Below are 24,296 nucleotides of genomic sequence, written 5' to 3'. Positions count from 1 at the left end.
GCTCTACAAACTTTGAGAGAGCCATCCTATTTATGTATACAGAACTGAAAAACGGCAGCATATAGTCTATCATGTGCCATCATAAGCCATCCAGGGACGAGCAATTCAGTTTTTGTAATAAATACTGTTTGTTGATTAAGTCATATGAATGTGACCTTGCAGGGTCAAGAATCTTCAATTCCAATATACATATCTGAGATTCAGAGGATTAATTGCTGTAAATATGCACCCAAGGGCAAGAACGAAGCCAGACCTCTTTTGGGACATAAAAGGAGATGCATCAAACTTTCTAATCAGGACAGGTGAGAAGTTACCCATAGCAACCAACCAGATTTCATAGAATGTAATAGATAAAATGATATATAGATCTGATTAATTGCTATTGGCAACTTCACCACTTTTCTCTCTTAGAAGGTTTGATACATCTCATAACATCAGATATAAGGGGGAATTCAATTAGACTTGTTATTTTAACAGGTGTGAAAAAGGGTGGTAGCCTCTGGCTTTAATGCCCCAGGGTGAGATGTAGTCATAATTCCGACAGTCAGGATGTCGTTTCTAGCTAGCACCTTTTAAAAGATAATATGTAGAATCTGATTAGTTGCTATGGGCAACATCTCCACTTCTAAAAACTCTCACTCTAAATTTACCCCTAAGAATGTATTAAAAGCATAACAATCAAATCATAACACCTTTGTGTCTAAAGTTTGTTTTGCAGTACCAAAATGCTATTTATTGTACAGAAAGTAGCCTTAGCCTTTGATGGGAAACAGGATCAGCACTCCTTAAAGTATGAAGATTAAACAAATAAAATAGAATGGTTTAATGAGTTGCAAACATCCACTTCTGCACTTTGGGGCTGATACAGGGGGTGTAGTAGGTATAACCGTGGGCCACATGGCCAGCGGTTCAAATCCCATCAGCGGCAGCCTGGCAAGTGTGAAGATCCCAATCGTCCCTAAGGTAAGTATCGCAAATCTAATTCTACCTCCTAACCCTGCCTTAGGGGTGTCTAACCCTAACCTCCCCCCAAAGTGCCTAAACCTAACCCCCCCTGCCCTGCTGCCTATACCTAAGTCCCCCGGGGGGGTGCCTAACCCTAACCTCCCCTTCCCCTAGCCTAAACCTAACCCTCCCAGGGGGTGCCTAACCCTAAGTCCCCCGGGAGCCCTAAACCTAACCCCGCCTCCCCCGCGCCCGGCTTACCTTCATTCAGTATGCCGGGCGTCGGTCTTCCGACATATGGTTAATGACAGGCGTCGAGTTTTCGACGCCTGTCATTAGTAATACGCCGGGATTAGAGAGTCTGGAAGCCGGCGGTCGGTATTTAGACAGTCGGCTTCCAGACTACATCCCGATACAGGGGTGTACACAGCCGCAACTGTGTCTATTGGTGGCCACCTATCTGCGACTTTATGCAAATACCACCACAAAGCCCTTTCTTGGTGTACATCCATGAGTATGAAGGTGCAAGGACTGAGACACCTACTGTCAGAGTCTGTAAATTATTTAATTAATGAATTCTACTGTGCTCCTTTGGATAAAACCACTATGCTTCACAAATGTCAACCAATGCGTTTCTTCTTCCTGCACTAACAACATAATGTTTGCTAATGTCCTTTGTCTGCTTGTAGCGCCAGGTAGCCAGCACTTATTATTAAGCACTTACTATGGTGCATCTTTCACCATGGAAACTTGCACATGTGGTATGGCAGGTTCTCCGTCTGGGTATGGCCGTCTATTTGAAAGCCTATGTGCGCAACCACTTTCACAACACTCTCATAAGATGGACCATCTCCAAGCGTGTGCTAAGGAATGCCCCAAAACATTTCTGATACCATGCATCTCCATAGCTATTAGCAACAGCACCTTTGTGTGAACACTGGGCCTGATTCAGAGCAGAGGAGTAGCATGGATCCATGGCGCCCAGAGAAAGTGCATGTAATACCGCCCACCCTTTCCCTGTGCTGAAATGTGCCAGCTGGGCATGGCCAGCCTGTAGGGGAATACTGAAGTGAAGTATGACACTTGGCAGTGAGGTACCATTGGGGGAATGGAATGCTTTGGTGAGGCACTGTCAGACATTAAGGAGTAGCCCCTTTGGCACTGCTTTATTTATGTGTAGCACCTAGGCTCTGACCTTTATCTCCTTTGAATCATTGTTATTAGTCAATAGAGGAGATTGTATTATATATTCTGATCATTTAACCACAGGGTGCTCAGCTTATTACTGCAATTACTGCCCCAAGCAGCTATCACTGGAGTGGGGACACCTATGGGAAGCTCCATTCTCAGCTATGCTCCTACTTCGCAAATATACATTGCACCTATATTAATTAGGGATGTGCGCCGGACCATTTTTTCCGGATTTGGATTTGGTTCTAATTCGTCGTCCGGCTTTGGATTTGGATTTGCCAAACTGCGGTGACTGGCTTTGGATTTGGATTTGGATTTTTTTACAAAAATTGACAAAAAAAGCTAAAATCACATAAATTGGTCTTTTTTTTCTTCATAACATTAATTTCCAGTCAATTTAGACCATTTCACAGCTTCTAATATTGTTTTCAACATTATTGGCCAAAGGTTGCAGTGAGCTGACTGGTTACTAAGCGACAAAGCAGCGGCACAACGACACAGACACCACAGTATAAAGCACATCTATGACACATTGCCACACAGCAGTGGCAGAAATGAAAAGTAGTGCACCCACCCAGTGGGGTACGGCCAGCAGAGTCACAGTACTTGTTTACAAAGTGGGCTACGGCCCTAGGAGTCACAGTGCACAATCTTATTAGCATTACACCGCACATAGGGCCTGATTCACATTACACCATAAAGTAGTGTCTCTTATTTATGTTACGACACACAGTAGTGCCCCTTTTACACAATGCCCACAGTAGCGGTGTCCCTTACACAATGTCCCCCAGCAGTGGTGCCCCCTATGCAGTCCCCTTAGTAGGGTCCACTATGCAGTGCCCCCAGTAGAATGCCCCCAGTAGTATGCCCCCCATTAGCAGGCCCCCCAGTAGTATGCCCCCCATTAGCAGGCCCCCCCAGTAGTATGCCCCCCATTAGCATGCCACCCAGTAGTATGGCCCCCCCAGTAGTAGGCTGCCCCAGTAGCAGGCCCCCCCAGTAGTAGGCTGCCCCAGTAGTAGCCCCCCCTGTAGTATGGGCACTCCCTGTAGTAGGCTGCCCCAGTAGCAGCCCCCCCCCCAGTAGTAGTAAGCCCCCCCCGGTAGTATGGCCCCCCCCAGTAGCAGGCCCCTCGGTAGTATGGCCCCCCCAGTAGCAGACCCCCCCAGTAGTATAGCCCCCCCAGTAGCAGGCCCCTCTGTAGTATGCCCCCCCCCAGTAGTATAGCCCTCCCCCAGTAGCAGACCCCCCCCAGTAGTGCAGACCCCCCCAGTAGCAGGCCCCTCTGTAGTATGGCCCCCCCAGTAGTATAGCCTCCCCCAGTAGCAGACCCCCCCCTCCTAATATTTTTTAAAAGACCTTTCAAATAACACTTTGTGGTCATGCCTGGGAGCATCTAATTACTTTAAATAGCAAAGCAGTGCCTTTGTTTAATCTAATACAAGCACAATGAATGAATGAGGAGAGAAGGAGGGAGGGGATCAAAGAAGAGAGAGGAGAGTGCCGATCTGAGAGGGGAGGTGACAGAAGCCAATAAGAAAAGGACAGGGTTGGTGACAGAAGCCAATAAGAAAGGAGTGGACAGGGGCAAAGAGCCAATCACAGGGTAGAGAAGGGAGGGAATTAAAGAGGTGAGAAGTGAATGTAATTAATCTGACAGGAAAGGGGAGGTGACAGATGATAATCACAGAGAAGGGAGGGCCGGATGGGAGGCAATCTGGGCAGCTTGAGAGAGCATGAAATGTAGAAACAGATCTCAGATCCATAACTTATTCAGGATATAGAGCAAACAAACCGAGATAAAACTAACAAGTCGGCCGTCATACTGAGTAGCACCCATGACATCCGGAACCCTGGATGGCACCCTCTATCCATTTTTGCACCCGGAGCTCATGCTCCACCAGAACCACCCTCGCTAGTCCCGATTCAGAGATGGACACTAATGTGATTGCAGCAGCGTTCTTGTACAATTACAGCTGCAAAAATATGTTAATGTCTGCAAAGATCTCCTGAGCATAAAGACGCCCACTGCTGCCTTCTCACCTGCGTGCGACGAAGCAAATCTGCGTAAATATTGGTAACATCAACGCACATCGAGCAGCCATCTTGGCCTTGCGGCAGGTCTGACCAGCCGCTGCCTTGGGAGCTCTTCAGACATGTAGAGCTGCGTATACACTCGCAGTGGATAATTTATGCACGCCCATGTAACGGCGTTTACACGGACAGATGTCTGCGTTTCTCAGACCACCCCCCGTCACCACCCCCAAACGCTGACAGCCTGTCACTCACAGTGCGGCTTATACGCATGCGCGATGGTAAACAATCACTCGATCTGCATGAAAATCGCATTAGCGTCCATCTCTGAATCAGGCCATGGTGTGTAACACAAGTGCCATAGGAGATATCAGGGATATTCGCACACGCGCAGCATCAAAAGTTGCTCAGGTATGTGACCTTCAGCATTGCGTGTAGCTCTGAATCAGGACCTTTGTGATATATGAAATAAAGCATTCGGCATTCCCACTTATAGCTATATTTATGGACATACAGTAGTAGCATCATATTTCATTCTCGTGGTGGCCTCACACTTGTGTGTTAGAAGTTGTGTACTTGTGCTGCTTACAAACCTCTTTAGCAGCATTGTCATGTGTTTGTGTGTGTTGGATCAGCTAGGGGACACATTGTTACTTCACACCGTACTTTAGTCATTTTTAACAGCTTTTTCTTTTACAGCTTGTGTTTGATAGGCTGCAGCATTTATAATTCATTTCAGTGGTCCTGGACCTTCAGCAGTTTTATCTGTTAGGGGAAAACACAACATATAGCCTTAGTAAGCTATAGAAGCTTTGGAAACATTAGAGGTCCAGCAAATAGCATATGCCATAGACTGTAGTGATAGGGATGATCAATAGATATTTGCTGATTTTTACTGACCCTGCTGGTTATGGGATTTGGTACACAGGTGGCTTATGTTGTTTCTTTATAGAGTGCACATTCAGGTACACAATGCTGTGTGAATATTCCCCTTTAAGAGCCCAGTCACAGAAAGAGATGTATTACTTCATCTGAGGATTCTTTCCTGTACCGTCTTACATATCATCTAATGGCAGAAGACTAATCATCTCTTTACTTGTGAGCTGCCCCACCAATAGGCCATGTATAGAGTAAATCCTGGCCCATGATTTCTTCACCCAGGTATAGAACGGTCTCACGGGTGTACTGAGATAGGGGTATATTCACTACTAAAGTGGGGATTTATACAAGTTTAAGCGTTGCCCATAGCAACCAATCAGATTTTAGCTATTATCTTCTAGAAGGTGCTAAATGATAAATAGAATTTCATTGGTTGCTATGTGCAGCATCTCCTCTTGTATAAATCCGTACTTTAGTAAATATACCCCTTACAGTACATATTTGGAGGGCTGTCATAAGCAGCTACATGTAAATGCTGCACCGTGCAATGGGATGTATTTACTAAGTTGTATGCAGGGCTGCCAAGAGCCATGGCGGGCCCCGGTAATAGGGGGCGTGGCCTAATATCGGGATGCGTGGCCACGCCCCTTGCCAAAAAATAAATAAAGATTTGCAGCGCCGCGCGCCGGGGAGGGGGGCGCTCTGAGTCCCCTCAGCCCTGGCGCAAAGCCAGGGGGGGTGCGATCAGTGTGATCGCTCCCCCGCACAGGCATAGGAGACTGTGTGCTGGGCTGCTGTGAGGGAGGGGGTTGCGGCGTCGGACCCAGGCCCCCGCCGGGCCCCTCAGGAAGCCCGGGCAATCTGTACCCGCTCCCCCCCCTCTCCTACGCACAATTATATAGTAAAAGATTCTGATCCGTTATAAGGCTGACTTCAAAAATACATATATTGTATAGTTATTCGGCTCTTAACATTTATGCACTACTGAAAAGTTATTAAAATGTATTAGATAGACTTTTATTGTATAGTTCAGGTCTCATTATCAAATGCTTTCCATAGATAACAATTGATACAGTGATATGCGCAGGTCATTAAAATATTATAGTAAGGATGGAGCAAATATAATAAAACTAATGCATTCCCTGCTAATTAACAACATTGCTAAATATATCATAATAACATACAACGCCATAATATCACATTTGGATAAAACCATCCTTTGTGTTTGCCCTCATTAATCTCTATGTATCTGTATGCTTTCTCAGAGTTCCCAGAAGCAGGGGGACATAATAGCTCCATGATTGTCCCAACGCAGAGTCTGATGTCTCTCAGTACAGATAAGATGTGTGAGGTATGAAGAAGAGGGTAGCTGGAGACGGCATGTGCTACAGGCATAGTTTTCCACATTTGGAGAGACCTCTTGTCTGTTAGATGAGATGTTACAACAAGACCTGGTCATGAATCTTTGTACATTCCCATGAAAGGAAGAATGAGCCACAGGAGCAGGTCGGCCTCCCAGAGTGAGCGCCAGTTTTACCAGTGGGATAATGCTAATAGTACCTTGTATGACACCATGCTGGCTATATATACTTCATTATACAGACTCACAGTTGTATCTCATCTCCTACTGTGCAAGTTACTGTGAGCAATGTGTAAGGTATCAGGTTTGGTTACAGAGAGAAATGTGCATATTTTTGTTCATTTTTAATAGAAAATTACTTTATTTACATAAAATGTATGAACAACAGATATAAAAATAAGCCAGTCAGAAATGTAATGCACCCACATATATAAAGCATCCAGACATTAGAACACAATATACAACATACCATTTATGGTGTAAATACAATTTACATCATATATTGCATTTTTCTGACAACACTGAAATCAATAATATTTCCTACTAAGCTGATTGTAAAGCTGAAATGGTATGTATCAAGTACCTAGATATCCAATCCTGGATACCATCAATTATTCTCCTCATGTATTTCTAAGTGTCATGTTTTAAACCTTTCCCTACTATATTTTTGATAATCTTAGATTACAGCTGTTTGTCACTGCATTGCTTTCGCCACCTTGCTACTACCTATCATTTTATAGAACGTTCTTGATAATGCTACCTCACAGCTCATAGTGTGCATAGGGGTGGTTTTGGTGAGAAGTGAAAAAGATATAATGATGTTGTCACAATCGTGGGATTTAAAGGCTGTGTTCCCGGACTGGGCCTTGGACCTGTACTACTTGGCGCAGACGCTCGCTGGAGAAGACTTGGCTTAATAAAGTTCCTCCGCATGAGAGGGAGCAGTGAACTGATAGGGAGTTTGAGTAATGTAGAGGTAGCGTGGTAGCTTGGAAGCCAATTGGAAAGACTGGATAGCCTTGAGTGGACGTTAGGAGCTGGGAAGCTACGTGGAGCGGCTGGATAGCCGTGGGTAGACGCTGGTAGCTGGGTGGCTACTTGGAGCGGCTGGATAGCCGTGGGTAGACGTTGGTAGCTGGGTGGCTACGTGGAGCGGCTGGATAGCCGTGGGTAGACGTTGGTAGCTGGGTAGCTACATGGAGCGGCTGGATAGCCGTGGGTGGATGTTGGTAGCTGAGTGGCTACGTGGAGCGGGATAGCCGTGGGTGGACGTTGGTAGCTGGGTGGCTACGTGGAGCGGCTGGATAGCCGTGGGTAGACGTTGGTAGCTGGGTGGCTACGTGGAGCGGCTGGATAGCCGTGTGGAGATGTTGGTAGCTGGGATGCTACATAGAGCGGCTGGATAGCCGTGTTGAGACGTTGGTAGCTGGGACGCTACGTGGAGCAGCTGGGTAGCCGTGTGGAGACGTTGGTAGTTGGGACGCTACGTGGAGCGGCTGGGAAGCCGGAAGGTGAATACTAATCTGGATAGCAGGAAACACCTTTGGAGCACAGTGGGAAGGCTCACTTAGTAAAACTAAGAAACTAGTTGCACTGGCAACTTGTGTCAGCATTGGGGATCCTTTTATAGTGGACGCTGAGAGCTGACAGGCTGAGAGAGAAGGAGAAGATTCCTCATTGGTGGTAGTGGAGTCACATGGGCAATCCAAGATGGCCGCGTCCATGGACCGGAGGACAGCGCTTCTTGGAAGTACCCAGCGGGGACCAGCGATCAGCAGGAGCCGGCGTGGAAGCAGCACAGCAGCGGGACCCTCCAGAGGACAACAGAGGAGACCGCCCTGAGAGAGGAGTACGGCGCGGGAGCCGGAAGACAGCGCAGGTCAGCGCCTGCAAAGGTAAGCGGTGGGGTCTGATTCTGGGGTCTCCAGAGCGGCGTATGACAGATGTAGGTTCCGCAGGCGAAAGCTAAGGGGAATATCAGTTTTCTTACCTTCCTTGGCTTGTCCTTTGCTATAGTCTCCTATGTTATCAGTGTATGAATAAGTCATCCTCTCAGCAGTACCCTTCTTAATCCATTAGGTACCATCTCTGTAGATGCGTCTGGCCAATCCACAGAGGTTGCAGGGCATCCACCTTGGACAGTCCCCATTCTTATTATGACCATCCTCTGGGCAACTCCTTCATAGTGCTATGCTAATGTCCAGAGAGAAGCTCTGTGGCAAGTGCTGGAGGCCATTGGCGCAATCAACACTAGGAATAAGAATTGATCATGAACAATTAAGATTTTTTATTAAAGATCAATTGGAAAACTGATTACTTCCACCATGTCCACATTCAGTTACAGTTCCCACTTTGATAACTTTGTAGCATGCTATGTTTTAACACTTTGCTCTGTCAGAAGCTCAGGCTTTGCTCTATGTGCTATTCTTTTCTTGTAGTGCAGACAGAGACCGTCACGGAGAGAGTGGTGGAAGGTGTCACACTTATATTAGAGAACTGTCTCTGCAACATCATACCAGGTGAAAGCAATAGAAATAGTATGAAAGCCCTTAGCGCTAAAACAGGGGAGTGAGGAAAGAGTACATATACTTCTCTTGTGGCATAATTTCTCTCAATAATAAAGAGGCGTTTCCAAACATAAAAGAGAAGACAATAATAATATAGTGTGATACTGTACGTAATAAATAGCTAATTCTAAAATCTAACAAATAAAGCAAATATTTTCAGAGATAAATCTGAGTAAGTTTTATCCCAGAATAATTTGCTCAAAAGAGAATATCATAAAAACTGATCAATTACTAATAAAACATTTTACAGACATATTCTGCATATTCAATACTAAAAACGTGATAAAAGCTCAAACATAGAGCAGTAGTAGTACAAATAAGGTTCTAAATGGCCAAATAGGCCTTTGTACCAGATAGAGGATATAAGTTCAGCGTTGTGTCACAGCCTTGAGGAAGAGATATCGCTCACAATGCACCAGTGCTGATGCCAGCTACAGACTACTTCTCTCCTGATGGGCCTTTGCCATTTACACATAGTAAGTGAAGTCCGGCATCACTTCTAGTGCAAAACAATGCTGAACTTACAACACCCATCTGGTTGGAAGGCCTATTAGGCCATTTGCTTGTGTGTATTGTAATGTAACACTATCACTTTGGACCAGGGCGCTGTTTTATCACATTAGCGAAAAGTCTTTTGAACATTTTCAGTGGCCAATATATGCGCAATGGAGCCATGTGTGGCTTTTTCTGTCACAATGCCTGCTCATAAGATCAAACGCCAACACATCTTTGGGCACCAGGCAATGAGATTTCATAGAAAAGAAATTCATCCCTTGCACTATGCAAATGGGATTTTGTAAAGGGCTATAATAGGACATATTCCAACAAAGATTTGCTGCTTGAGCTGAGGTGGTGGTCTCATCCTCTGACCTGTAACATAATATTAAATAATCAATATATTTATCTTCTGCTAGTTTTGATTTTTCATTTTCCATCAAGCAGGTGAATTGGATCCCAGAGACCAGGTAACTTGCCCCATCCTGTGGGTGACCAAGTGGGTGGATTACTGTAATAAATATGGCTTTGGTTACCAGCTGTCAGACAACTGTACCGGAGTGCTTCTGAGTGACGGAACACACACTATTCTCTCCCCCCATTTGCAGTAAGAATAACAATTAGGGATGTGCAGGCTCGGATAGGTTCGAGTTTTCACGCCGAGTTCGGATTTTTCCCTCCAAAAAAACAGAACTCAAAAGAGGCAAAACGTCATCTTGCATGGACAAACATCATCATTTGTCATCAAAGATGACGTTTTGCCTCTTTCTGAGTTCCGTTTTTTTGGAGGGAAAAATCCGAACTCGGCGTGCAAACTCGAACCTATTCGAGCCTACACATCCCTAATAACAATATACTGCCATTTTTTCTGACTTGGTTTCAGCTTTCACTCTCTTCTTTCTTTCAGAAAAGTTTGTTATTCTACTAGCTTATACGAGCACATTACATTCCCTCAATGGAGTCCGTCCTGCAAGTTGGATGTAAAGATGAAGATATTGAGGTTCTTCTCTGAGTACATGCAGGAAAATATCTTGGAGGTGAGGACTTAGCAGCCATAGGAGAAGCATGTTGTTTGTGTAACATTTTTATTTTATTCCACATTGTATGAGAAGTATGAGTAAAGGTGCGTACACACGCAGCAATTTTTTTGGACGATTGAATGATAACGATGTCTTTATCGTTCAGTCGTCAAAAAAAACGTTCAGTTTCTGCCCCAAAACAATGAACGATAACTACCAATGTGCGCTCCCATTTGTAGTTGGTAGTTATTGTTCATCGCCCGAACCTCCCGTCCAACCTGACGAAAATGTCCGGTTGAACATGTTCGGGGATGAGAAAGGTAGCCCAGGACTGAACGAAAATCGTTCTTCATTTCATTCAGTGTTTCTGCTCAGTGTCACTAACGACACTGAGCACACCCCTGCGGGGACACACGGGATGATATTGTTCATGGAGCAAATCGTCCCGTGTGTATGCACCTTAACAAGTATATGTCAGTGATTATGTGAAAAGATCCAATACAATAGGTTTGTTAAACTGATGGCACGACACACCTAAACAACTTACCTCTATTTTCTACTCTGAAGTATAATTCTATTCTGCATGTCCATTTGGAACCAGCAGAGGCTAGATACTTAATAAGAGTAAATATTAAGCTATTCACTATATCAATGCTGTCACCCTTTACATAACATGATAAATGGGGATGCCGTTTAGAGACCTGCGGACTAAATGCCGCCGGTCTATATCCCGACACGACAAGCCCGACGGGAAACTTCAGATAGGCGTCAAAATAGCGATGCCTATATGAATCCCGAAGGCGGTACGCCGAAAGACAACAACCCAAACGAGGCGAGTCCGGGGCGTCTTTAGCGTTAGCTGCGGGGGTAGGGTTAGGTTTTGGGAGGGAAGGTTAGGGTTAGGCACCCCCGGGGGTAGGTTAGGGTTAGGCATTCCCCCGGGAGAGTTAGGTTTAGGGTGCAGGAAGGGGGGGTTAGGTTTAGGCACCCCTGGGGTGAACTTAGGGTTAGGCACCACCTCAGGAGTTTTAGGGTTAGGCACCCCTAAGGGAGGGTTAGGGGGGGAGAGGGGAGGGTTAGGGTACTCACCAGCCGGCGTCGGGATCTCCTCTGTCGAGATTTGAACCAGCGGCTACACAGACTGATTCCGATAAATGAATGGCTAAATGTCATGTCTACAGTCCCTTCCATAATACATATTAAACTGGAAACTCTGCTTACAGGGTGGATATCTCCGTGCAGCACCAAGCCCCAACGTCAGGACTTTGTGCCTCCTGCACTTCCTGAAGACATACCAGGCTCTGCTCATGTTGTTCAGTAACAGGACATTACAGGTAAGTTGGTCTAGTCAATGCAGGTCATGAATATTTACACTGTTGCCTGGATGCCACTAGAGTATAGGTATGAAATATAGGTCATTATTTTCCTTAGCGGAAACAAGTTCTTTATGCAATTCACATACTATAGAAACAGAGTTTGACGGCAGATAAGAACCACTTGGCCCATCTAGTCTGCCCACTATACACATAATCTCTGATGATTTTGATAGAATATATAGATATGGGAAAATCAAGCTAGTTTTACAAAGTAGTCTACATACATTGATTTTATGCCATTTTTTAAAAAACATATTGCATGTGGCTTTCTGGGAACAACATCAGATTCACAAGTAATAGCATCACTGGGATGTAGCGGTAGTACACAGGGCATTCAGTTATTATTTGCATATGACCCCTAATATTATGTGCTATATAATTTATCTTCATTGGTAGGTGAATTTTTACCATGACCGCACAAAGATCATCTTAAGCAGAGGACAGCAGTGTTATCTACTGAGTTTCATTGTCCAAGACAGACAGAGCTGTACAGTGCCCCTGTCAGCACTGCAAACCAGTTGTTCTCCACTCATAATTCAGCGACTGGAATATGCCCTGAAAATGCTGCAAAGCCTGAAATGGGATTAGCCAATCCACAAACACACATTTCTGACAGGTTTTATGGGACTGCAAATACTACACTGTAGTTACAACTTACAATAATACGGTAACCACTGAAAAGGAACAAGGCATGTTATGAATTGTGGGCACATGTAAGTGAATGTAGCACCTGTAAAGATTGTTGTCTGGTGGGGAAGTCATGATAAAGCATTTCATTAAAGTTGTGTACTTGGTTAGCTGTGAGCGAGGCAGTAAGCCAGGTCAGGTTCTGTGCCAGATACAGTAGCTGTCAGGGTACAGAAATATCAATATGGTAGTAGTGAGAAAAGATGCAGCACAGTCTGGTAATATGGAGGTCTAAATTTGCATCAAATTAGAAAAACAAGAGTTCTGGAGTACATTGTAGCAACTCAGATTTCATACTGGATCAATCTTCTACTTTATACCAAAGAGATATTTTGTAATCAATAAAGGTCATTAATGAAAGTGCAAAACATTTGTCAATGCATAGTTTCTCATTGTGTGCAAATGTACCTGTTCGTTCATATTCTGTAAGCCTCAGCTTACTCTGCCTGGTCAGCATGCGAGCCCCGAAGACTGCGTACGTCCATGCAGTTCCCGGGCTGGCCACTCCCGGAAAACGGGGCGGACACAGCCTGTTTCTGGGAATGGCAGAAGACCCCATACCTCCACCCCCAATAAATCAATGATCACGAGGATTTGCTCGACCCCCTAAATGGAGCCCATGGTGCTTAGTGCTGCTCTAGAATACATGATATAATTTAATAAATATCCTTTTCTATGATATTAAACAGGAAGGGGTGATGCCATATAGGTTTGTAACTTAAATAAAAGATATACACATCAAAACAATGAAATAAATAAAAATAAACAAGAAAACGAAGTCTCTCGTCCCCCCCAACCACCCGCCCCCCCTACCCGGGAAGAACCCCACACCCTCCGTCTTTAAACAGAGTTTGAATAGAAATCAATGAGCGGATCATTGTCGATTATTCGCAATAAATAACAAAACGTGCTACGTAAGCCAAGTGTAGAAATATAGCTTTCCCACATGTTAAAAAACATTCTATTTTATGGTCCTTATCCATAGCTACTTATGTAACAGAACCTAGCTGTGCCATGATATACATTTCCAGTTCAGTTTCAATTGTTATTTGTTTTCATCAATACATACCAGAGTGTCACACAGAAATTCTCCAACTTCATGTTCTCCCATGCTACGCACAATAGTCTCCCAGACAGGCAATTTGCACTTTTTGCCAATTATTAACTCTATATTCTCTTCTCGGTTCAAGATGTTTTCACTCGGTTCAAGATGTTTTCACTCAGTTCAAGATGTTATCACACGGTTCAAGATGTTTTCACACTGTTCAAGATGTTTATTATCACACTGTTCAAGATGTTATCACACTGTTCAAGATGTTTGTTATCACACTGTTCAAGATGTTATCACACGGTTCAAGATGTTTATTATCACACTGTTCAAGATGTTATCACACTGTTCAAGATGTTATCACACTGTTCAAGATGTTATCACACTGTTCAAGATGTTTGTTATCACACTGTTCAAGATGTTATCACACTGTTCAAGATGTTTGTTATAACTCGGTTCAAGATGTTTTCACTCGGTTCAAGATGTTTTTACTCGGTTCAAGATGTTATCACACGGTTCAAGATGTTATCACACTGTTCAAGATGTTTATTATCACACTGTTCAAGATGTTGTCACACTGTTCAAGATGTTATCACACTGTTCAAGATGTTTGTTATCACTCGGTTCACGATGTTTTCACTCAGTTCAAGATGTTTTCACTCGGTTCAAGATGTTATCACACGGTTCAAGATGTTATCACACGGTTCAAGATGTTATCACACGGTTCAAGATGTTATCAACACTATTCAAGATGTTATCAACACTGTTCAAGATGTTTTCACAACATTCAAGATGTTTTCAACACTGTTCAAGATGTTTTCACTCGGTTCAAGATGTTACCAATCAGTGTGCACTTGTCATCATGCAGTAACGGCTGATCGATAAATGTAGCCTGTAGAAAATGACAAGTGTGAGTTACCCATGTAATACCACTTTCAGAGGAGGAAATGATTGTTCTTAATTATGTCTCCTATAGAGATTATAGGCATGTTAGGACATTGTAGAGTAGAACATATCTTCCATTAATAACGATTCAACTATTGCTCAAATGATAACTGTATATAGGAACTGTTTTTTGTCAATGTAAGATCATAGATGGCAGGTAATTTCAGCACCGTAACTACATTTACTGGTGCCCGGTGCAGGCAACGCCCCCTCCACATGACATGAGGGGCGCCCTGCTAGGCAATTGCAGGAACCATGGGTGAGCAGCGGTGCCGCCCACAGAGCTCTGCGCTGGTGCACTGCTCGCACACCCCTAGTTATGGCCCTGGGTAGTCTGCCTGCTGTTTGAATGCCCCCCCTGTTTTAGGAGACAGCTAGGTATCCTCACGTCATCTATATGCAGAGACATGGGGCCCAAACATCAGAAATAAGAATGATTCACTGATTCTGCCAAATTAACACTAGAAAATCCATGTGGTAGTAGCTGAGAATAAAAATGCTGCAGGACGCAGGCACCAAAAGGTGCATAATAATATGTTGCTGGTTCTGTCAACTTTTCCTGCAATGAGCTCCAAGAACCAGTTTGCATAACAGACAATTCCAATATCCATACATTTTGAAAATTAATCCCACTCCCCTCCACCTGAATAGTGGGTGGAGGAAGAAAGAGGGTGGGGACCAGTGAATGCAGGAAGAAAGAGGTGGGGATCCAGCGAATGCAGGAAGAATGGAAGGGGGGGATCCAGTGAACGCAAAAAGAGAGGAAGGGGGGGATCCAGTGAATGTAAAAAGAGAGGAAGGGGGGAACCAGTGAATGCAAAAAGAGAGGAAGGGGGGGATCCAGTGAATGCAAAAAGAGAGGAAGGGGGGAACCAGTGAACACAAAAAGAGAGGAAGGGGGGAACCAGCTAACGCAGGGAAGAAAAGGGGGAACCAGTGAACACAGGGAAGAAAAGGGGGAACCAGTGAACACAGGGAAGAAAAGGGGGAACCAGTGAACACAGGGAAGAAAAGGAGGAACCAGTGAACACAGGGAGGAAGAGGGGGGTGGACCAGTGACGACAGGAAGGAAGAGGTGGGGACCAGTGAATGCAGGAAGAAAGTAAGGGGGATCCAGCGAATGCAGGAAGAATGGAAGGGGGGATCCAGTGAATGTAAAAAAAGAGGGAGGGGGGGATCCAGTGAACGCAAAAAGAGAGGAAGGGGGGGGGGAACCAGAGAATGCAGGGAGGAAGGGGGAAACCAGGGAGAAAGGGGTGAACCAGTGAACACAGGGAGGAAGGGGGAACCAGTGAACGCAGGAAGGAAGGTAGGGGACCAGTGAATGCAGGGAGGAAGGAGGAACCAGTGAGTGCAGGTAGGAAGGGGGGGAGCCAGTGAATGCTGGGAGGAAAGTGGGGGACCACTGAACACAGAGAGGAAGGGGGGGACTAGTGAATGGGGGGAGGAAGGGGGGAACCAGTAAACGTAGGGAGGAAGGGGGAGGGGGACCAGTGAACGCAGGAAGAAGGTTGGGTCCAGTGAACACAGAGAGGAAGGGGGGGGACTAGTGAATGCAGGGAGGAAAGTGGGGGACCAGTGAACACAGAGAGGAAGGGGGAGACTAGTGAATGCGGGGAGGAAGAGGGGGACCAGTAAACGCAGGAAGAAGGTTGGGACCAGTGAACACAGGAAGGAGGAAGGGGACCAGTGAACGCAGGAAGAAGGTTGGGACCAGTGAACACAGGAAGGAAGGGGAGGCCAATAGATGTGTGACAGGGGGTGCAGTGGAAGAAGGAAGGATGGGGGACCAATGGATGAAAAATGGTAGACAGGGGGGGCAGTGAATAAAGGATGAGGGGATTAGTGGATGTAGAAAGGAAGGGGTAGTGGATACTAGAGACTCGCTGTCAGCTCTAAGGGCCCGATTCAGACCCGGTCGCTAAGTTCCGTTTACACGCATCCGTCAGGGACCAGGTATGCAAATCCCACGATCGTATGGGATGACTTAAGGGCACCCTCTATGTCATAGCGTGCGGCGGCTGTGCGATCACAAGCCAGTCTAATGCCGCCCCCTTTCCCTTCTCAGCACATGTCATCTCCAGGAAGTGTATTAAACCATTTGTAACATCGAGAACCATCGGAGGCATACGCAGTGCTTGTGGCAGACCCTACCCTTCCGCAAGCCCTGCGAGTGCTGCAGTAAAAAAAACAGTAGGTGATGTGTACAACGACACTTCACTTTAATTATGCATGCCCAAAGAACGCGGTTTTGACGCTCAGAAATACCTGCGTTCGCACATCCACTCCCTGTTTTTCCAGGTCCTTCCCCTGTTACCACCCACAAACGGCACATTCTGTCACTCAACCTAGCGGGCTGTCTATGTGTTCTGAGCTATCGCTTCCCGAACGCTATGAGAGGCTCACGCACGCGCACTGTGATGCATAAGCATGCGCGGACGGTGACAATTGACCAGCAGCGTGCGAACGCAGCCTTGCGATCGGGTCTGAATCGGGCCTTAAGTACGCCACCGATGTTCGCTAAACTGCATGACTTGATCGTAGTGCTTAAGAGAGGGTATGGTCAACCTTAAGCTCTACGACCAGCTCCGATGGTTCCTAATACTCGCGATTAATCCTTATATCCCAGGAGATGACGTGTGTTGTGATCGAGAAGGGGGCGTTATTTAGTCTTACGGCCGCTTCTTACCCTCGGTCGTTCAGCTAACGATCTCATCTTAGGACCGCAACTTGTGATCGCTTAATTTGCATATCCGGCTCCTTTCCCCTACGACCGTGCGGCTGCAGCGACCGACTCTGAATGAGGCCCTAAGTCCTGCACTAATCCCTGTGCCTTGCTCTGACCCCAGCAATACATGATGTCATCCTCCTACCTCTGCATCATATGAGCAGCAGCTGGAGTAAGGGGGTGGAGGGGCAAGCATGGAGCCACTGCAGGTGGGGTCCCGGATGTTGTGCTTACTGACTTTAGTGCCATCACGGAATTCGGACAATGCGGCTCCGCTGGGTGCCATGATGCGCTTCCTGATCTCCTGATAAGAGCCATTGCTGCCCCCGCCGTCATGTTTCTCGGCTTCTTACGTCACTGGCACCACCACCGTGTCCATGCGCCAAGAGGTCTGAGGCTGGTGTGCGCACATGCATGGTCCCCTCTGCTCTGGTGGCCATTTTGTTGTAAATAGAAAAGAGAACAAAGTAGCGCTTGGTCATTAAGGCTGTCTGTGGACATGTTAAAAGTCAGGCATGGCTCATTATGTAAACACACGCCATGACGCCCACAGACAGACTTAACTAGGGATGGACATTGGAATCCTGGCATGAAATATATATATATACCTACATCAAATCCAGCGATGCGATGGCAATTAGCCGGTATGTACCTAAAAAATAAGTGCTGTTCTTTGTGATAGAGGTATTTCTCCATGCTGAAAGCAAACCAATGATGCCAATAGTCATGGTGTGTGATACATGGACTTCCCATCCTTGGTCAAAATGAGTATTTTGCAGCAGTGGCGTAAATAGGGTATTTGGAGCCCAGGGCAAGTTAAGTTTGTGCGTGAGAAAAGCCACATGTCCCAAGGGGTGTGGCCACTGAAAAATAGGGGCGTGTCAACATGACTCCCCACCGTTTCCTGTCACTCTGGGAACATTCCATTCCATGTGCACCTTAATGCCTCAGTAATAATGCCCCTCTTACAATGCCCACTGTAGTAGTGCCCCTTATGCAATGCAATGTCCCCAGTAGCATTGCCCCTTATGCAGTACCCCCTGTAGTGCCCCTTATAAAGTGCTCCTTATACAGAGTCCCCAGTAGTGCACCCTTATGCAGTGCCCCCAGTAGTGCACCCTTATGCAGTGCCCACAGTAGTGCCACTTATAGTGTCCCTTTTACAATGCCCTCAGTAGTGCCCCTTATTCAGTGCCCCCAGGAGTGCCACTTATACAGTGCCCTCAGTAGTGGTTCCCCAATGCAGTGCCTCCAGTAATTTCCCTTTATACAGTGCCCCCAGTAGTGGTCCCCCTATGCAGTGCACACAGTACCGTTTCTCGTCACTCTGGGAACATTCTTTTCCATTCCATATGTACCTTAATGCCCCAGTAGTAGTGCCCACCTTACAATGCCCACTGTAGTAATGCCTCTTATGCAATGTCCACAGTAGCATTGCCCCCTGTAGTAGTGCCCTTTATTCAGTGCCCCTTATACAGTGCCCCCAGTAGTGGTCCCTTCTATGAAGTGCTCCCAGTAATGCCCCTTATATAGTGCCCCCAAGAGTGGGCCCCCCTATGCAGTGCCTTTTATACAGTGCCCCCAGTAGTGGTTCCCCTTATGCAGTGCCCCCAGTAGTTTCCCTTATACAGTGCCCCCAGTAGAGGCCCCCCTATGCAGTGCCCCCAGTAGTGGTCCCCTCTATGCAGTGCTCCTAGTAGTTCCCCTTATACAGTGCTACAGTAGTGGTCCCCCCTATGCAGTGCCCCTTATACAGTGCCCCCAGTAATAGTTCCCCTATGCAGTGCTCACAGTAGTGGTCCCCCCATGCAGTGAACCCAGTAGTTCCCTTTATACAGTGCCCCCCCCTATGCAGTGCCCCCAGTAGTGGTCCCCTCTATGCAGTGCTGCTAGTAGTGGTCCTCCATATGCAGTTCCCCCATTAGTGGTCCCCCCTATGCAGTACCCCGAGTAGAGCCCCTTATATAGTGCCCCTAGTAGTGGCCCTCCTATGCAGTGCCCCTTATATAGTGCCCCCAGTAGTGGTCCCCCTATGTAGTGCCTTTTATACAGTCCCCCAGTAGTAGTCCCTACTATGCAGTGCCCCCCGTAGTGGTCCCCTGCATACAGTGCCCCCTATACAAGTACCCCAGTAGTGGTCCCCTCTATGCAGTGCCCCCAGTAGTGGTCCCCCACATGCAGTGCCCCTAGTAGTAGTCCCCCCATGCAGTGCCGCCAGTAGTGGGCCTCCTATACAGTGCCCCCAGTAGTCCCCCTATGCAGTGCCCCCAGTAGTAGCCCCCCTATGCAGTGCCCCAGTAGTGGTCCCCCCTATATAGTGCTCCCAGTAGTCTCCCCTATACAGTGCCCATTATATATATAACAAAGACACGCACACACAAAAAAAAACAACACCTACCTGAATCCCCCGCTCCTCCGTTCTCCCGCTCAGCACTATGGGAGAGACGTCATAACATCTCTCCCATCACTCACCGTGGGAGCCGGAAGGTGGAGCACATGACTGAGCTCCAGCTTGGCTCCGGTAGTGGGTGCAGCAGCCAATGAGAGTCTGTGACTCTCATTGGCTGCCAAAACAAACACACCGCCACCAGACAGTACGTGTAGTACCCAGCGCCAGCGTGTTTGTTACTGTGTACTCAGTGTGGTCCACACTACACTGACTTAAAATCACTGTCCTGGACTGCGGCCAGTCCGATGGAGCCCAGGGCACGTGCCATGCTCGACCCTCCGTTTTGCCCCTGCTTTTCAGAGAGGGCATATACCAACAAGCTGTTGTGTAGTTGTTCCTGGATCCAGCACTAGCACCCGCTATACCCCAAGGGTAATGAAGTGTCATAAAGTAGCACAACTGCAAAATCAGGCCCTATTACATTTCCCTCAATATGTCTTCACCACTGTAAATCATTTATTATTATTGTACATGTGCATATAATAGTCTGGTGAATTGTAATCAATTGATGGAGTCTAAGACATAGTTACTTACTATTTAGATGTTCTTCGAAATTTTGAGCGCAGCCAGCTTAGGAATTTATTCTTGTTTTGTTTTCTGCAAAAAAAAGCACATATGTTGGTACATGCGGCAGGTTCTGGTTCTGCACCAATGTGTATGTTTTGTTTATTGGCCAGCATTGTCACAGAAGAAAAGACACTTGGGGGTAAATTTACTAAAGTGAGAGTTTTTAGTAGTGAGGTTTAAAAGTGATGTTGCCCATAGCAACCAATCAGATTCTAGCTATTATCTTCTAGAAGGTGTTAGTTACTGTAAATGTTAAGTAGAATCTGATTGGTTGCTATGGACAACATCACTTTTAAAACTCATTTCTAAAAACGCTCACTTTAGTAAATTTACCCCTTGGTGTGTATGACTACTGTGTATGTGTCTCACATGTACATAGTTGTGTGTATATGACTACTGTGTATGTGTCTCACATGTACATAGTTGTGTGTATATGACTACTGTGTATGTGTCTCACATGTAAATAGTTGTGTATGTATGACTATTGTGTATGTGTCTCACATGTAAATAGTTGTGTGTGTATGACTACCATGTATGTGTCTCACATGTAAATAGTTGTGTGTGTATGACTACCGTGTATGTATCTCACATGTAAATAGCTGTGTGTGTATGGCTACTGTGTATGTGTGTATGACTACATGTGAGACACATACACAGTAGTCATACACACACACAACTATTTACATGTTAGAGAGATGAATGTGTGTATTTTGGGGCTAATTGGTGTGAGGTTCTGGTTTTGTTGTGGACCCGGGGTGGTATTACTAGCAGACACTGAAGCAGGTTTAAAAGAGAACGTGGAACTTTTAATGAGTGGTTTAGTAGACATGGAAATGGCAACATAAAAGTCCGGATAGTAATAAGGTGCACTTGGAACTGTAGTGAGGCAATGGGAAAAAGTCCAGGTAGTGACAGACAGGAGACAGTCCAGTATCCCAGGTTTGTGAGACTGAAGTGAAGTGCAGGCTGAAGAAAACAAGATCCAGTGGAATGCAAGTGGAGGCAAGGTGCAGGGTACAGGAGACTCAGGTACTCAGGCAAGGGAGAGGTAATTGGAGGAGGCAGGGGAATCCAGCGGAGTTGGAGCAGGCAAGGTGAAGCAGGCTAGACAGGGATTCCAACGACTGGTGTATGAGCACAGGAACTCTCTCTCAGCTTCCGCTGAGAAACACGTTGCACTGGCAATGAAAGGGAGCTCTGAACTCCCTTACATACCCAGTGCTCTGCCGTGACAGGCCAGAGAAAGAGCACGTGACACACCAGGATAGGGCGACTAGGTCACATGGCCAGAGGCAAGATGGCAGCGCCCATGCAGGAGCAGAACGGAAACACCGCCAGGTCTAACCAGCCCAGAATGACAACATGCCCGCACAGGACCACGCACAGCCAATGCTCCCCGCCAGACACCAGCACCACCACCAGACACCCCTCACCATAGCGTCCACACAGGTATCACCTGCTGACCGCCATGCCGAGAAACCCTGGTCGTGACAATTGGGACTTTAGTAATACACACTCACACTACTTCTCTATGCTATCATTGGATAGAAGTATATACAGTTGTCAGAGGTAAATTAAGAGAGTAGAGGACCTATGTGCAGCCTCCTTGCTAGCCCCCTCCTGTCTCTGCGACAATGGTGGCTGTGCTATATTCCCGGTGAGATCTGTACTGTGCATACGCAAATCTCAGGAAAAATGGTGGCCGCACCATTTTTACTATGATTGGCACAATGCTGACAAGTGACTCCAGAGAGGTAAGTATACTAAATGGGTGCAAGGTGTGTGGTGTGGGCCCCCCTGGTCACAGGGGCACCTGCACCCATTACAGATGCACCACTGACTAATGACTGGGACAAGTGTGTCTCTCTGACTATTTACACATACAGTAAATACTCTTTTTTTTCTATGTCCTATAATACAACACTTTACCATGCTATACATACTGAACACACCAACGCGTTTCGTCGTGTGTGACTCTTTCAACCTTGAAAAAGTCACACACGTGACGAAAAGCATTGGTGTATTTACTTTCATCCAATACTGACGTCACAGATGTGTGACCAGAGAACTCTGGAACCACAGACACCGGGAAGAACATACGTGGCTAACGTGATAGGGGCATCACTAAACAGGAATAGTGAAAAAGAGAGTTCCCGTCTCTGAGTGACCCGGCTGCTGCTCCACTGTATAGCGCAGAGGAGATCCTGAAATCACTGCAAACAGGGACAGGTAGGGAGAGGGACGAGTTTAAAAGTTTCTACCACTGCTGCTATAACCAGCAAATATTTTATCAGTATTGGTTTATTATTACTACTTTATGTCTCAATACTGTGACTTTATTTTATTATACATAAGCTGTCATATTTATTTATTTTTCAAGACCTTTCAAAATCTTACTAATTTTAAAACTATTTGGTATCCTAAAGGGTGGTATCCACTACAAGATCTGAAAACGACTGCAAGATTACGACATTGTAATTGTGCAGTCGTCTGTCAGTTGTGTGATGAGCTTGCACTGAATGAGCAGACGTTCAGTGCAGGGTCATCAACCATCTGGAAACATGCTGAACCTGACGATATCGTCAGGTTGACCAGCATGTTGGAAAGATCATAGATGTCTAAAAGACCAGCGGGCACGCGCATCGCTGGTCGTTTTAGAAACTTTTGCAAATGATTTGCCAGCGATTTGCAAACGATTGAACGATCAAACGATTGTGATCGTTCAATCGTTCCACTTAATCGTGTAGTGGATACCCCCCCTTAAGGGTCACCAATGTGAGAGCTGCTCAAAACATAGTTTTCTACTTCAGGGTCCATAGGGGTCCACAGGGTGACCTTGGGGTATAGCTGGATCCTCTGGCACCACGGAGTTAAAGCTTTTAGCTGCTCCCAGGATGCACTTGGGTCCAACCTCCCCTATACCCCGCCCCCGAGCCACAGGCACCTCAGTTTAAGATGGTGCCCGGGCGGAGTCGGGTCACCCTGCGGGGGGGGCTGCAGGAGCAGCCCCCTAAAGCTTTTTTATTTAACTAGGTTAAATTTATTTTTTTACTATAGTTTTTTTCTCCAGAGCAGCAGCCATGGGCTGTCTGTACAGACGCCCACGCTGCCGCTCCTTCTCCCTGCTGGCGCCGCAACGCCAGCACTGAACTGGGGATCGCGGCGGGGGAAGCCAGAGTCTCTACTAGCCGGACTCTGGTTTCCCCTGGGACTGCTGCCGGAGACGCCGGGGAGATCAAGGTAAGCCGCGCACCGCTGATTAGTGGCGATGCGCGGGTTCCTTTTAAATGCAGTCCCATGCCCCCGGTCTAGGGGACAGACCGGGGGCGCTAGCAGTGGCGGCGGGCCCCCCCTCCAGCGGAGGCATACCCCGCCAGACCACTAGACCACCAGGGTAAATAAACGGCAAGCGGGATGCCGGCAACCCGGGGGTTAAATATGCTAGCCAGGGGAGGAAGCCTTCCCTGTCTAGCGGCTCCTCCCCTCAGCTCAGCGCGCCTTTCAACTAGTAGCCTGGCGTCGCTGAGCTGCAGATTCCTCGGCCACTCCTCCTCTGAGGTCTCCAGCAGCCATTTTCTTCAAGTGGCAGCGCAGATCTTCAGGGAGCACGCGAACCGGTCCCCCTGTGTACCTCTCCCCCGACAAGGACAGTGTACACAGCACTATAGCCCTCCCAGACACTGAATCTGGGAGGTTGATTGTAGAGGAAAGGTGCAGTGAGTATATCTTCCTGCATGGTATGTGACTTTTGCTAGTGCTGCCTGTCTGTGTCATTTTTCTACTTACTGTCAGCCTATACCTATCCCTTTCCTTCTCCTACAAGCCCTACAGGTGTGCGGGGGAAGGGTGTTTCTACTGACCTCACTTATATAGATCACGTATTTGTGAGGTCCGTCACATACAGTTGTGTGCTACACAGTGCCATATTGTAGGCTGTTGTCCAGCACACGGGTGAGTGCGCACGTTTTCTTCCTAAGTCATGTCTGAGGAGGAGATTGAGCACTCC

The 24,296-nt window shown here is 46.6% G+C and overlaps 1 protein-coding gene across 1 annotated transcript; it reads left to right on the top strand.

The window, feature by feature from the left end:
- The first annotated feature begins 223 nt into the window (after nucleotides 1-223).
- On the top strand, nucleotides 224-12,912 carry LOC148517643 (serine/threonine-protein kinase PLK2-like). The gene is made up of 7 exons (XM_088478492.1): nucleotides 224-302; nucleotides 6,315-6,395; nucleotides 8,848-8,928; nucleotides 9,919-10,078; nucleotides 10,379-10,508; nucleotides 11,714-11,824; nucleotides 12,263-12,912. Exons 1-7 carry the CDS (start codon nucleotides 224-226, stop codon nucleotides 12,452-12,454), a joined length of 834 nt encoding a protein of 277 aa, XP_088334618.1. The 3' UTR covers nucleotides 12,455-12,912.
- The last annotated feature ends 11,384 nt before the right edge of the window (nucleotides 12,913-24,296 follow it).

The sequence above is a fragment of the Taudactylus pleione genome, unplaced genomic scaffold, assembly GCF_031769625.1.
Source record: "Taudactylus pleione unplaced genomic scaffold, aTauple2 ptg000214l, whole genome shotgun sequence".
NCBI classification, from domain to species: Eukaryota; Metazoa; Chordata; class Amphibia; order Anura; family Myobatrachidae; genus Taudactylus; species Taudactylus pleione.
This window is presented reverse-complemented; position numbering and strand designations above follow the sequence as displayed.